Source organism: Hippopotamus amphibius, chromosome 3 (genome assembly GCF_030028045.1).
Source record: "Hippopotamus amphibius kiboko isolate mHipAmp2 chromosome 3, mHipAmp2.hap2, whole genome shotgun sequence".
In the NCBI taxonomy this organism is placed as follows: domain Eukaryota; kingdom Metazoa; phylum Chordata; class Mammalia; order Artiodactyla; family Hippopotamidae; genus Hippopotamus; species Hippopotamus amphibius.
In genome coordinates, this window is record NC_080188.1 from 161,304,304 (window position 1) to 161,318,802 (window position 14,499).

Below are 14,499 nucleotides of genomic sequence, written 5' to 3' on the forward strand. Positions count from 1 at the left end.
TTTCCAGGTTGCTTATCTTGTCACGGGCTCGTTCGTTTCACTGTTAATTTCAAACGCTTTGTGGCTGTTTAAAAAAAAAATCATAACCCATTTGGTCCTATCACTCGCCCTGGAGCGAACTGGGTTCCCAACCCGCCAGGAGGCTGTTCCGCGTGTGCGCCCGTGTGGGGTGTGCCGGGGCTGCGGGCGTGGGCGCACGGTGCCCGCGGAGCGCTGTTCTGTCCGCTTGGGTTAACTGACAGATTTCTCACGGTCCCCGCCGCAGAGGTCACCCCCGGCGGGTAACGGTGTGGGCTCACCGTAAGGGTGCCTTTGAACACTTCTCCCACACTGGGGAATAACCCTTCTGTTCCTAGCCCGTCCCCTACTTTAGAAGGAGGCTTCCGACCGGGAAGGGAGTATTTTCCCGAAGCTCCAGAAAATGACCACGCATTTTAGAGAAAGGTCGCTGCTTGCTTCCCAGCCTTACCTAGTCTGGGCAGCGGCCAGGACCCGCCTCTCCAATCTCCCCCCTCCCCAACCTAGCGGAGGGAGAGATGCCAGCGCGGTGGAGTCATGCCGCTGGCTTGGGCACCATTGGCTCATGCCTGGAACACGCAGCGGCGAGTACGCACATCTGGCGGCCAGCCCGGGCGGCTCCGGCCCTGATATGGAGAGAGAGGGCGGGCGGGTGCGTGTGTCCCGGCGTGCGAGGCCGGGAGAACGCTCCCCGGCCGGCTCCTCCCAGAGCTTGCATCACCGGTCCCTCTTTTCCCCTCCTCCTCTTTGGCCCCTCCCCGCCCGCCCCCCCCCCCCCCCGGGGCTTTCGCCCAGCCTAGTTCTGCTGGTTCTCCGGGGAAGCTATTAATAGCATTACGTCAGCCTGGGACTGGTAACCCGTAGAAAATGGGCGCGCCGCCAGCCGGAGGGCTATAAAAGGGGTGATGCAACGCGCTCCCAGCCACAGTCGCACGTAGCGAGGCGCGCACTGCACAGCGGTCTCCCCGCGCCGCCGCCCCAGCGGACCCGCCAGCCCGCGCGCCGGCCGTGCGCCCTCGGTGCTCGCCCGCCGGCCCCACAGACAGACAGCCCGACCCCGCCCCGACCCCGCCCGCCCTCTGGACCCTGGCCGCCCCGAGTGGAGACAGGAGGTGAGCGCTGGAAGCCTACGAGTAAGTGAGCGCGGCAAGGGTGGCTCGCTTTTATCCTCTTTGCGCCCCTCTAGTAACCAGTCCCGGAACCCTGAGCCCACCCCCGACACTTGCCCCCAGCCTCTGGCTCCGAAAGAACTCTGGCTGAACTTCTCCCAGCCACCACTGCTACTCGGCGCTTTAGAAACTTTATCGCAAAGAACTTTCTCTTTTGACTTGGGGCGCGAAATGTTCCTGGCAACTGAGAAGTCGGGCTCCTGCTCCTCAACTGGCGTCGGAGCACAGCTCCTCTCCGCCCTCGGGTTTACTCACCCCCTGGGAGCGGTCGAGGGGTGGTGGGCGCTCAGGGTGTCCGAGCCTAGCGGGCTCGCCGGCCGGCTCCATCCCTCGCTCGGTGCGCGGGCACTGCCACTCCCGAGCCCAGCCTTCCCGAGAGGCGCGGAGGCCGGGGCTCGCGGAAGGGCTGCCCCAGGGGCGGAACGGGAATGAATGGGGAAGGAACGGGCGAGCCGGGGTCTCGGGCGCGGCCGCTGGGGGTCGCCCTGCTTACCCCGGAGCGCCAGGCGGCGGGACCGCGCCGGTAGCCGGGAGCGAAAGTCAGTCGGGATAAGTTTAGAGGTGGCGCGCGCTCCTGCCGCTGCCCCGGGGCGGAAGGCGGAGAGGGCTCCCGGCACAGGTGCCGAGCTCCTGGACCGGAGGCTTCCTGTCCCAAGTTTCTCACGCGCTTTTCTCTTGTACTGTGACTCAAGCTCTGGCTCTTCCCCTGGCGGTTCGCGGATTTTTCTGCTTTTCACCCGGGGAGACCCACCGTGGGGGGGAAGCGAGAGTGCGAAGTCAGTTCAGATAAGTGAGATACTGGCCCTGTGGTCTAGGGGCCAGGACCCTGAGAGCTTATACTGCGCTTGACGTCCTTGAGCCTCAGTATCACCAGCTGGGAGATGCGGGCATAGAGACACTCTTGGCCCCTCTGCCTGTTTGCGGGCACGAGGTGGTGGTTGGACCGGATAACCATTAGGGTCCTCTCTGGCCGAAGGTTTTCATATTCTAGAGTGGTGTCATTGAAAGAAAAGGGACCGATGAGCGGACTTGAGTGGCTTAAATGAAGGGGCTTGGATGTCACTGGCCGGCCTCCGAGAAGGCGTGGGAAAGGGACTTCTCTGTGAGGCATCTCTTCCCTTCCCAACGTTCTGGAATGATTCTCCTTCTCTGCTCCCCCCACTCTCTTTTCATCTGATTGAATTACTTCCTTTCCTCCTAACCATTTGCTTTTCCCTAATTTCATTACCAAATCGCATATGCTTCCTTACAGAGGACTTGCTAACCCCTTGACGAAGCCAGAAAAAAAAAAAAAGAGCGCTAGAATATCTGGGTGCTCTCTTTTTTTATCATTAGTTACCTATTTTATACATATTAGCATATATATGTCAACCCCAATCTCCCAATTCACCTCCCCTCCTTTCCCCCCTTGGTGTCCGCATGTTTGTTCTCTACATCTGTGTCTCTATTCAGCCTTGCAAACCAATTCATCTGTACCGTCTGGGTGCTCTCTTAATTCACCTATTTCAGTGTGGGTGACAGTCACATCTGTTTGAGGCCTCTGTCTCCTTAACTATAAATGAAGGAGAAATTGGTATGGCTGTCCCCCTGGCTTTGCATATAGCATTTGCTGTAGAATAATACTACAACAAATAAGCCATTGCTTTGAGGATATCCTGCATGAAGAATGGGGTGGGGGTGGGTTTTGTAGTTATTATCGTCTGGATAGTTTCAGAGACAACAGCGCAGGCAGCACTCCAGGCACAAAGTGTGAATAAGATACAGTACCCAGCACCTGTGGCAGCTATTGGAGCCTCCAGATCCTTCCTATCTTCACTTCACCATTTCTTCTCTCTCTCTCTCTCTCTCTGTCTTTTCTCCCCATTGTTCTCTTCTATACTCCCTCCCTGTCTTAGTCCTATCAAAGCCTCCTCTGTGGTGGGTACAGGTTACTAGGACTATTGACCCTTCATCTACCTGGCCAATGCCTCTGTTTTCCATTTGCCTTGTTGGTTGATCCACGCGGTGTTGAATCTCTGTTGATGATGGAGCAAAATGACCAGCAGGTGGACGGTCAACAGCTTGGCCTGGACTGGGCCATTCACCAGCTTTATGGCCTTGGGCAAGTCGCTTTATCTTCCTGGACCCCATTTTACTCAATTACAAAGTGAAGATCTGACCTAGACAACTCTAATGTTGGGTGTTCTATCCCATTGTATAGAGCTCACGATTTCTTCCTTATTCAAACGGGCTGGGCATGGGACAGGGTCAGTGGTTCCAAGTGTTACTCGGCCTGGGGAGGAGGAAGTACACAGCCAGGACACCACAGGAACCAGAAATGGTTTCGTGTGTGAGAACTGCTTATTTCTCAAGTACTTAAGACCAGTGGAGACAAGCTGGGGCCAGCAGATAGTGCGCTGGTGGAACTGATCTGGTGTGTCAAGAGCCCAGAGGTCAATCAAAGTGCAAAAGAAGCTGTGACTGACCTGAATTTCTTGAGGGTTCCAGTTAACTCCTGATTAATGGGGCTTAATTTCATTGACAGCAACATTATGGGCCCCCCCACCCCCAAAATGGGGAATCAAAGGAATAACGGTTACCCAGGATGTGTGTACATCCACCTTCACATATCTCACATAATCTTCCTGGCAGCCCTGTGAGGGAACTGGGGCAGGCGGTACTGGTCTCATTTTACATATGAGTTGACTGAGGCCCAGACAGCATGTCATTGGGTGCTCAGTGTGAGTGGTAATAATAGGCCTGCAAGCGTCATTTCTGTCCTGATGTCTAGCCTTACACCTACAACTGGAGTGCCTATATACCCACTTCCAGCGGGCTGGGAAAAAGACAAAGATAGGAAGTTAGTGAAAGAACTGGCTACCTACTCTAAGATGTTTTATGAGCAGCGTTTAGTGGAAAGAGATGAAAATTAAAAGTGAAAATTCAAGGTAGTAGCAGCTACTAGGAAATAAAATCTGGGAGCTGAATTTCCAGTTAAAGAAATACATGAGTAAAGTTTCACTTTCTTGAAAATGATGAAATTGCTGATTATATGACACGACTTCTGATTAGAGATAATGAAGCAGAAGCAAAATGCAGGTTCTTTGTAATAAGTCTGGACAATTTTAAGATCAATATAGAAAGTCAACTCAGAAAATCCTCTAAAATTTTTTCTTCAAAGGGGGATGTTCAAGGGTCTCAAGTTTCTGAAAAACTGAAGATTTAACTTCATTTTTCTTGTAGGGACACAGCCTGAGATTAGGCTGCTCACACTTAAGAGAATGAGGCAACGAATAACTAGAAAGTATCTCAAGAACCTGAACTTTAGCTGAGTGTGGGAAAAGCCCAAATCTTTATAGACACAACTGCTTTACCTCCTGAAAGGCTTTTAGACATTTTTACACCCTGTTTCCATCTTCAAGTAAGCCCACCCAATGCTTTTCATAAAAACATTCCATACCACTGGCATTTTTCAGTTTCTTTCCTCAGGACTGCTGACTTTACACTAAGAAGGGGGAAAAATATCCCACACAGCAGACCCCAAGCCTTGAAAGCTCATTAATAAACTTGGGAGGTGAAATGGAACTACAACTCAACTGCGGTGGAATTCAAACTGCCCTTGTAGAAGGGAGCCACGCAGTCCTCCAGACAAAGCCAGCCCAGTGGTAGCTGTGAACTCCACCCCTGAACTCTACAGGGTTTTTAATAATGTTGAAAAGGGAGGGAAAAGACAAATGCATGGGAGAATCTTAAGCCTCTGGTTCTGGAAAGCTGGTTTCTCAGAGTTTATCACCTGCCAGAAAAGTCTCCTCCCAGCATCCTAAGATTATAGGATTAAATTGATAGAAGAACATCAGTTCTGACTCATGACATAGGGCTTTGGGAAGAGAATGACATACATTTCCTGGGTTTCTTTGAATAGTCAACAGTGGTGACGTTCATTGGCCTGGAATTCTTGCCTCCATCATTGTATCTTGGATCTTAAGGGGGATGTAGAGGTCAAGGTGTTGTATTCAGAAGTGCATGAGATCAAAGAGAGTGACCAGCCACCCACCCACCTGGACCCCACAGAGCATCTGTAGGAGAGCCAGCCCCGGGCTGGACAGATCCCTGGGAGGCCCAGTAATAACATATTTACTAGTTGCGTTATGTTTTCCAGCGCATAGTCGGGTATTATTTCTTCAACACCTTGCACAACATTATGGGAAAATAGGATGATTGTTATTAAACTTCTTTTACAGAGGAGAGAGAAGGCTCTGGGAGGTATAATGATGACACATGAGGAAGTGGGCCTCAAATCGTGACGTTCTGACCCCAGTCTGGAAATTCGTGGATAAAAGATTCACTAACACATCCTCCCTGAATGCAGACGGCAGCCTGAGTGTGCGCCCAGGCAGAGAAAGCTCAGGACTTCAATACAGAGCTCAAGTTTTCCCCATGGTTCTTTGCTTAGTCTCCTCTCCATCACCAGGACCCCCATACCACCCCATGCCTGCTCCCAATCCCCAAGAAAAGTTTGCTCTGGCTTTTTGTTTGCTTTTGCAACGTAGAATAATACTCTACACTCTGTAAATTAAGGGCACGAGCTCTGGAGTCAAACTCAATTCCAAATCCTGCCGCTGCCTCATACTAACTCTATGACTTTGGACAAATTATTTAGCTTGTCTAAATTTTAGTTGCCTCATCTGTAAAATGGGACTAGGACCTAACTTGGTTCATGTGAAGATTAAGTGAGATAATGCACATAAGGTTTCTGCTATGAAGGAGGCACTTGTGAAATGTTAGCGACTTGCCAAAGGGCTTTCTGTCTCGCTGGACTTGGCCAATGACAGGTTCCCGGATTGAGAGGGATACTCCAAGGGGACTGCCTGCCCTGACAACCCCCACACTCATCACTCCTGGAGAACTGAAAGCATGGATGAGGGGGCATGGCCACTGCTGGAGGGAGTGTACGGCAAGGAGAGATTTACGGAGGGCTATTCCAAACTGGAACCATGGAACCATTACTATTTCTGCACTTTTTTTTTTGTCCCTTTGGGTTCCCTGGGCTGTAGGATGATAGAGGTAGATGGGACCTCAAAGGCCATTTGATTTGACCACCCCTCCCCCATTTCATGTATTCGGTCGGAGAGTCTCCAGCAGTCAGCAGGCGTTGGGAGCAGCAGGTGCCAGGGCCAGGGTCTGGAAGGAGCAACAGTGGAGACTCCATCCCGGTGCTGCAGGAGCTCCCAGACATTTGCCAGATGAAGGCTGAGACTCAGAGAGCTCAGGTCACACCACTCCTTAGCGCCAGCCAGTCCCCTCTGCCCCCAGCCCAAGCCCCTCCAGACATCACAGGGCTGAACAACACTCCTTAAAAGAGGTCCAAATCCTGAGCTCCCCATTTTTCTTTACTCTGAGGTCTTAGCCTTAAGAAGGGGCTACTACTAGTCCCTTGTGACCTGAATTCCCACACCCCAGCCCCTGCCAAATTGGGACGAAGAAACACACCTACTACAATTACTGTCCTCACTCTCATTGACTTGGATCCAACTTCCCGAGGGAGAAGCTTCAGAGAAATATTTGCTAAATTCAAGGGTCCCCCACTCCTTGCTTTTACTTCCACTCACTGATAGATTCAACTTGATTTCAGATACCTTCCAAGTTTCTTTTTGAAAAGGAGACTGCAGGTGGGGTTACATAGTAGTCTCACTGATTTATTTTAATGCTCTTCCTCTTTCAGGACTGTTTGAGGCTACATTTGCATAATATGCACACCAGCCAACTCTAATAGCTCTTGTGAATTCGAGTAGCCTGAAACGCCACCCCTTATAAACTTCAACCAGGCATTTTATCCACATCGCTGAGCTGTGTATTTTAAGAACCTGTTTTACTCAAGATGAGGATGATGTGAAATGAAAACAAAGTAGAAGCCTGAGGGCTAATGGGACCTTCCTCTGGGGGTGGGGCTCAGGTATTGGAGGTCGCAGGTGCGGAGGTGGGGAGGGGGTGCTTGATCCCACGCCCCCAAATCCCTGAAGTAGTTTGGGTTTCGATGTGTCTTTCAGCAAAATGATGCTTCAACACCCAGGCCAGGTCTCTGCCTCGGAAGTCAGTGCCTCTGCCATCGTCCCCTGCCTGTCCCCTCCTGGGTCACTGGTGTTTGAGGATTTTGCTAACCTGACACCCTTTGTCAAGGAAGAGCTGAGGTTCGCCATCCAGAACAAGCACCTCTGCCACCGGATGTCCTCGGCGCTGGACTCGGTCACCGTCAGCGGCAGACCCCTCGAGATGTCAGTCACCAAAGCCGAGGTAGGTTCTCCCAGGGGTGTCTGTTCTTTCTGCACTTACTTATCAAACACCTACCATGCACCAGGCATGTTCTAGGCAAGGGGCTGCAGTTGTGAATAAAACGAACAGAATCACTGCCCTCACAGGGAGCCTACCTTCCTCCCACCGGCAGGCGTCAGACAATACACAAAATGAGTAAGTGCATGATATGAGACACAGGGGCAAAGGAGAAGAATAAAGGGGGACAGAGAAGTGGAGTAGGGGTGGGGTTGCTGTTTTAAATCAGGAGGTCAGGGAGAGGCTTCACTGATAGAATGGCCTTTGAGCAGAGACCCGAAGGAGGAGCAGATGAGGGCCAGAAGAGGGTATCTGGCAAAAGATCAAGAATAAGGGCAGGGAGGGAGGGGTGTGGTGGGTGCACAGGAGGAGTAGCAAGGAGGGCCAGGTGGCTGGGGTGGGGAGCCAGGTAGGTGCTGAATTCATAGATGGGGACCCAGATCACACTGGGTCCTATAGGCTGTTGTAAAGAATCACCGTGTACTCAGAATGAGGTGGGAAGCCCCTGGGGGGTTTCTGAGCAGAGGAGCAACACGGCCTGACGTGACGTTTTTAAGTGATTACCCTGGCTGTCGTGTCAAGAACGGGCAGCAGGAGCAAGGGCAGAAGCAGTATACAGACACGAGAGGGTCTGCATCAGGATGGGGGCCGTGAGATGCTAAGTTCTGAGCTTCGGACCTGTTTTTGACAGTAAAGCTGACTTCCTGGTGTCATATGTGGGGTGTGACTCCAAGTGGAGGACTCAGTGGTGACTCCAAAATTTCTGACCTGACCAGTACTAAGGATGGAGAGTCCGTGCGCTGCTGAGATTGGAATCGTAGGATGCTGGATGGAGCAAGAGCTGGCATCTGTCCTATTTGATGCCCCAGGGGAGGTGCGGGGGAGGCAGCCGGATATGTGGGTCTGGAGGTGAGAGAAGAGTCAGGGCTAGAGATACAAGGCTGGGCGTCATCAGTGTACAGGTGGTATTGGAAGGCGTGAGTCTGTATGAGCTCACTTTCTGTGTCCAGTTGTTCTGAAGAAGCACAGAGTGTGGTGATTGTTTCCATCACTACAAGAACCCAGGTGGCCAGACGGTGGAGCAAGGACCAGCCAGCCATGCTCACAGCTTTGATACAGATTGTACTCCAAGTTCACTTCTGTCTCTGACACCTGTGCTGTTCTCTACTCGGCAACCTTTTTATAAGACACCTGGAGTAACAGGCATGATGAGAAGTTTGGGAGGTGGTTGCTGGTGATGCTGTGGTGCCTCGAAGACGTCAGAGCTGAGATCTCAGCTGTTTTGGTGGCCTTTCCCTCATGGATGCAAGATGGGAGTGTTCTAAGCTTACTTAACTGGCATGATCCCTGCCTTTGGGCAAGAGGTAGTGGACCTGACCAGAAAGAACTGAGTTTTAAAGGAAGCTGGTTAAGAATCTTTATGACTCTATAAAAGTGCGGGCGGAGGTAATGACTCCTGTATAGAATTTATCTAAGGCTTAAAGGAGATGATATTTGATAAGGGTCTAGCAGAGAGCCTGGCTGAGAGTTAGCATTCAGTGAATGCTAAGTGGAACTACTATTTGATGCTATATCCATACAGCATCATTAGGGACATTGGCTGTAGCCCAGTTAACCTCAGGGGAAGTCACTGGTGCCAGTCACTGGTGCACAGTCCAATACTGGAAAGTGCAGGGTGGAACATGCAGGACACTCAAGGGAAAAAATTAAGAATATTTTTTCTAATTAAATATCTTGAGATTAGAGGATGCAGTGGAAGTAGTGGGGTGCCATGGAAGGAAGGAAAGCATTTCGGAAGGATATTTGGAGGGTTCTTCAGAGAAAGAAGCAGGCAGCCTGCTTTGAAGTCTTTAAAGTTATCCAACTCATGTACTGTGATTCTTTGTTCATCAAGTGACCTTCTGATCTTAACTAGGTCAGTTTAACAAGTAGGTTTTTCTACTGGGAAAGAATGCACCAGATGACCTGGTTGAATGTTCTGGTCTCCTTGGTTGCTGTACTTTTCAACTTAAGGCAGTGAGCCTGTGAAACCCACAGGGATCCTGTGTGTCTGGGCAGCTCTGGGAAGGCAGCATGGTGACACGAGGCTGCTGTGGCCAAGAGAGGACACAGGACCAGGAGCCACAGGCCTGGGTTTCACATCTGGTTTTGTAGCCTACTGGTCAGCTGACCACGAGCTGGTGATTCCTGGGCCTCCCTGAGCACATTACTCTTGGCCACTCTGTGCCTCTTTGCACGTCAGTAAAGTGAGGGGGTTGAACTAAAGCTGACAGTGTGTGACTCTGAGATTTGCTCCACTTTCAAGTACTTCCTCTTATGAGGAAACTTTGAATCCTCCCCCTATCCAAAAATATCTGTAGAGTAAGTTGCAAAGGAAATTCTAGCATTGCTGAATTCTGGATGAAGACATTGATGATGAGATTAATGATGATAAAGCCCCACAGCACTCACTACAAGCTAAACCCTGTGCAGAGGGCTTTACGTATATTAACCAATTTAACCCTCATCACAACCCTATTAGGTGGGTAAGATTATTGAGCCCATTTTACAAATGAGGAAACTGAGGCTCAGAAGAGCATAGTAACTTGTGCAAGGTCTCACAGCTAATAGGCCGTGAAGCTGAGATTCAAAGGTAGTTTAGTCTAAACCCATTGTCTGCCTGTGTGGCTCTAGGAGCCAAGACATAAAAGGTAGAAATGCCTCTCATTGTGTCCCTCCGTTGTAAAGGCTCTGTCTCAGCCCAAGGTTAAGTCAGTGTCAGCTAATCCAAAGTCAGATGTGAGGTGATCATGGCGTCCCAGGAGCTCTTTGATTTGAGGTGAGCTCCCATGCCCTTTCCCACTGTCTGGAGCAGTGACAAATGACATGACAAGGTCTGACATTAGTGGCCTAAACCATCACCCACTCTGCCCACTGTGAGTACTTCACTCCAGCTGGACTCTGGTCTCTGACCAGGTCCAGTAGCTGGACTTTGCTGATTCCCCATCAGTCCTCAGACATAGTCAGGATCAGATTGAACTTCACAGAGGACCAGGTCCTAAAGCAGGGCAGGGTTTTGTTCTCTGAGGATCCCAGGGCTGGCTCGGGGTGGGGCACAGAGGAAGAGGTCAATATCTGCTTGTTGGATGAATCAATGGGTGGTTCTAGTTCTCCACCCACAGGTGGCACCAAGCCATGGGCTGATAACGCCACTTTGTTTGGGGAACAGGCTTGGGTTCCTCTTCTCCTGAACTTAGGAAGGAGGTGCTATGATGATGCTCCAGGTGAAGATAGAGATGAATGGAAGAAGAGGCAGGTGGAATGGGTGGTGAGGTGATGTTTCTGAGGTCATTCCTGGTTCCAGGGGAAAGGACATATTTATGGAACAAAATCTGTTTCTTGCTCTAGTTATTACCAACAGTTATCACTTTGAATATCAAACAGTTATTTTTAAATCCAAATGCTTTTTTAAAATAAAGTAAATTTTAATTTGCTAATATTGCCAATATAATTTTAACAGTTCTTTGATTTTCATTATTCATTCTTAAGTGTGTGTGTGTGCAGGTGTGTGCATGTGTGTGTGTGTGTGTGTGTGTAGAGGTTTCATGCAAAAGTCTAGGGCTTTACTTCTTCCAGATTCTTTAGGGCTGCCCTGGTTTGTCCGTTTAAGCTGGAAATAAAAGGCAGTGTATTTGAGGTGGGTTGAATTTCTTGCCTCCCATGAAGCTTGTGCCTCTTGAATTGTACAGGTAGCCCCTGAAGAAGATGAAAGGAAAAAGAGGCGACGGGAAAGAAATAAGATCGCAGCTGCCAAGTGCCGAAACAAGAAGAAGGAGAAGACAGAGTGCCTGCAGAAAGTGAGTGCCTGTGTACCTTGCCCCTTCCTCTTGCTCACGCCTGTCCCCCGTGCACCTCTCGTCACACGAGGAAGGGGACTTTGAAAGCCCCCACCCCAAGTGCTTTCCCAGGAAGGGCACTGTAGTTGGTAGTAGAAATGCCAGTCACAGAACGAGGAAGTAGCAGAGCTGTTAGCACAATGAATGTGACTCTAGATGTATAAGAAGGGCAGGTGTGTGAATTCAAAACCACGAGATCATCTGAAGCCCGGATTCCCCCCTTGGCTGGTCCACACGCATCCAGAAGCCTCTGGGCTGAAAGATATGTCAGTCCAGTTAAAGAGGCTTCACTCGCCCATCTTCCTGAGAAAAGGAAGCTGCCAGCTCTCGTTTGGCTCACTTCAAACAAGTTATTTCCTTAATCCACAGGCAGAGATTACACTTTCTCTGCATCCCTATCTGGTTCTTACCTCTGCATTCCTTCTTCTTGGTGCATCCAATAGTCTGTGCTCCCAGCTGTGTTCAGTGGGCTTCCCCTTCCAGAAGGGAGAAGCACTAGGGGGAAGGACAGCTGCAGGTAGGTGGAGCACGCCGTGGTGCGGTCTTTCCAGTGGCTGCGTTCTCTCCCTCAGGCGTGGACAGGCCAGGGCAGAGTCTTCACCCAGGTTCCAAAGGTCGCCGAGGGTTCTGTCGATTGCTTCAGGGGGTCAGCGAAAATTAAGGCATTTTGTTTATTGCTATATACATTCTTTCTGGGGAGACGAGCTTCTCAGTGAAATCAGTGACTCATAAAAGACTAATAAGTACCGTGACTCTGGATTTCTTTCCAGTCCTTAAGGCCCTTTTGGGTCTAGAAGACCTGCCCATGGGCTGCTGCACCCGTGCAAAGGAGATCTCTTTACTGTTGGTTCTATTGCTGTTTCATTACTGTTAGGGTCACAACCTGCCTCAAGGGCATCTCTGAAGGAGCCTCCAAGTTCAAAGGCTTCTCCAGTCTCTGGATTCTCCCAAACCTAATGTTGTGGCCTTGGCTTTGTGGGGCATTGCAGCAGGGAGCTGATGGCATTCCCCTGAAGGCCATTCCCAGCTTGATGGGCCCTACCGTGTCCCAGCTGTTACCCCTGCCACCCAGGGGCCACCAGCAGGCCACTCCCTTCCTCACTGGACCTTGGCTCCTTTCCTAATATCTCTGTTCCTTGTCCCCCAGGAGTCAGAGAAGCTGGAGAGTGTGAATGCTGAACTGAAGGCCCAAATTGAGGAGCTCAAGAATGAGAAGCAGCATTTGATATACATGCTCAACCTGCACCGGCCCACGTGTATTGTCCGGGCTCAGAACGGGCGGACTCCAGAAGATGAGAGAAACCTTTTTATCCAACAGATAAAAGAAGGAACGCTGCAGAGCTAAGCAGCCATGGTATGGGGGCAACTGGGAGAGTCCTCAGCGAATCCTCCTTTTACATCCGAAACCCTGAAGCCATTGGAGATCTGACTTCCTGTGCACCTCTCGAATCCTGGCAGCAAGGAACCATCAGGGCAGGAGGGCCCTTGGTGACTCAGCTGGGCCTTTCCACTCATCTCCAGAGTGGACTTTGGACCTGGGCAAGGGCATCTTTTGCCTCAACTCCAGGATTTAGACCTTAACATCCTGGCCATCCTTGGATTCTCCAGAAGGCCCCTGGTTAGGGTCCTGCCTGCCTTTCATCTGGATTCTGCAATAACCAGGACTCCCACCATTAGGATTCACGCGAATAAGTGTCTGTACCTTGGGTGCGTGGGGTGGGGCCACCTCCTCCGCTGCCACTGCCACTGTCACTTGTAGGGGACGTGGCGTGAGAATGGCATTTCGTGAAGTTGTGCAATGGCCAGGGTTGTGCTTTCTAGCAAATATGCTGTTCTGTACAGGAATTACTGTGTGCAAGGAGTTCATTTCAAAACTAGGCATTGTGCTCTTCTGAGGTTTGCGCCACACAACACCGCTGTGACTTTTTCGTGACTTTCCTCAGATCTGGTTTCTGAGAGTCTGGGGGGGGCGTTATCAGCACATGCAGTGTCTTGCAAAGTGTTCACGTGGCCAGAAGAGCTTGTCAGCCCCGGGAGAAGAGAACTGTGCCGGCCAGCACTGAGTGCAGTCTTGTGCCAACAGAGAAGGCCTCTTCCCCTTGGCACCCAGGCACCTCTGTTGAAAACTCAGTTATAATGTCACAGGAAGAAAGCAGATACAGAGTCCAGCTTCCAAAGGGTTAGGATTCTCTGCTCAGTGACTTAGGTCAGGAATTTTTTCTAGGTCGGAAGAGCCAAAGAATATTCCACTTTCCTTTTCTTGTGGTTGGAACCACATTCGGTGAAGATGCATTTGAAGGCAGGTGATGCCCAGGCTTTAGCATTATTAAATGTTAACGGCATTGTTTCTGTCATGCAGATGTTTGTAGAAGTCTGGCCCACAGCATTTATAGCTGTGAGACAGTCACTCACACTGGCCACTGGCTACTGTCTGTTTCAATTCTGACGTTTCTGTGAAATCCTCAGAGTGTTTAATCCTACTTAGTAGTATCATTACAATTTTCTGTAAGAGAAAATATTACTTATTTATCCTAGTATTCCTAACCTGTCAATGTAATAAATATTGGAACCAAGACATGGTGAACTTAAGTGTTGAGCTGGTTTCTGTTCTTTTAAATCAGTTGTTTGTTGAGATCTAACCATTCCCCTCCCCTCTCCTTTGGAGATGGAGGTGTGGGGGTGGTCTTGAGCTTTAAATACTCTTCAGCTGTTGTTCTTTGTTCTCCGGGGTGCCAGTAGGTGGGATTTTTTACTTTCAATCCTGTTCCTCAGTCTGTTGTTTCTGATGCTCAATTTCTCATTGACAAACACTAGGACACAGCAGCAAGCATATCCTTTAGATTGTCTGATATTAAGATAGAATTTTGATATAAAATCTGAATACCTCAACTACCAGTTTCTCTGAATATACAAAAGCCTAAAATGTACACCTGTTGTTCAACTTGAACCTTACAATCTGTCTCAGAACTCCTCGTGTTCACTTGAATTACATCTCTTATAATGTCCAAATATGTGTCTCATTGCTGCAAATAGGTCCTTCAGATTTGGAAAAGAATGGCAGTGAGGATGGGGAGGAAGAGAGAGAGTATAATTTTAGACAGAATAGGTGTGATAATTTAAAGAAAATAGTC

General features: G+C 49.9%; 1 protein-coding gene across 2 annotated transcripts; it reads left to right on the forward strand.

The window, feature by feature from the left end:
• The first annotated feature begins 948 nt into the window (after positions 1-948).
• Positions 949-13,954, forward strand: ATF3 (activating transcription factor 3). Of its 2 annotated transcripts, none has more exons than XM_057729418.1 (4): positions 949-1,130; positions 7,214-7,457; positions 11,222-11,329; positions 12,516-13,954. In XM_057729418.1, the coding sequence occupies exons 2-4, from the start codon at positions 7,218-7,220 to the stop codon at positions 12,711-12,713; spliced, it is 546 nt and encodes a 181-aa protein (XP_057585401.1). In that variant the 5' UTR covers positions 949-1,130; positions 7,214-7,217; the 3' UTR covers positions 12,714-13,954. The 2 variants fall into 2 exon arrangements, with proteins under 2 accessions (XP_057585401.1, XP_057585400.1); XM_057729417.1 differs by having other exon boundaries at positions 960-1,151.
• Positions 13,955-14,499: the final 545 nt, after the last annotated feature.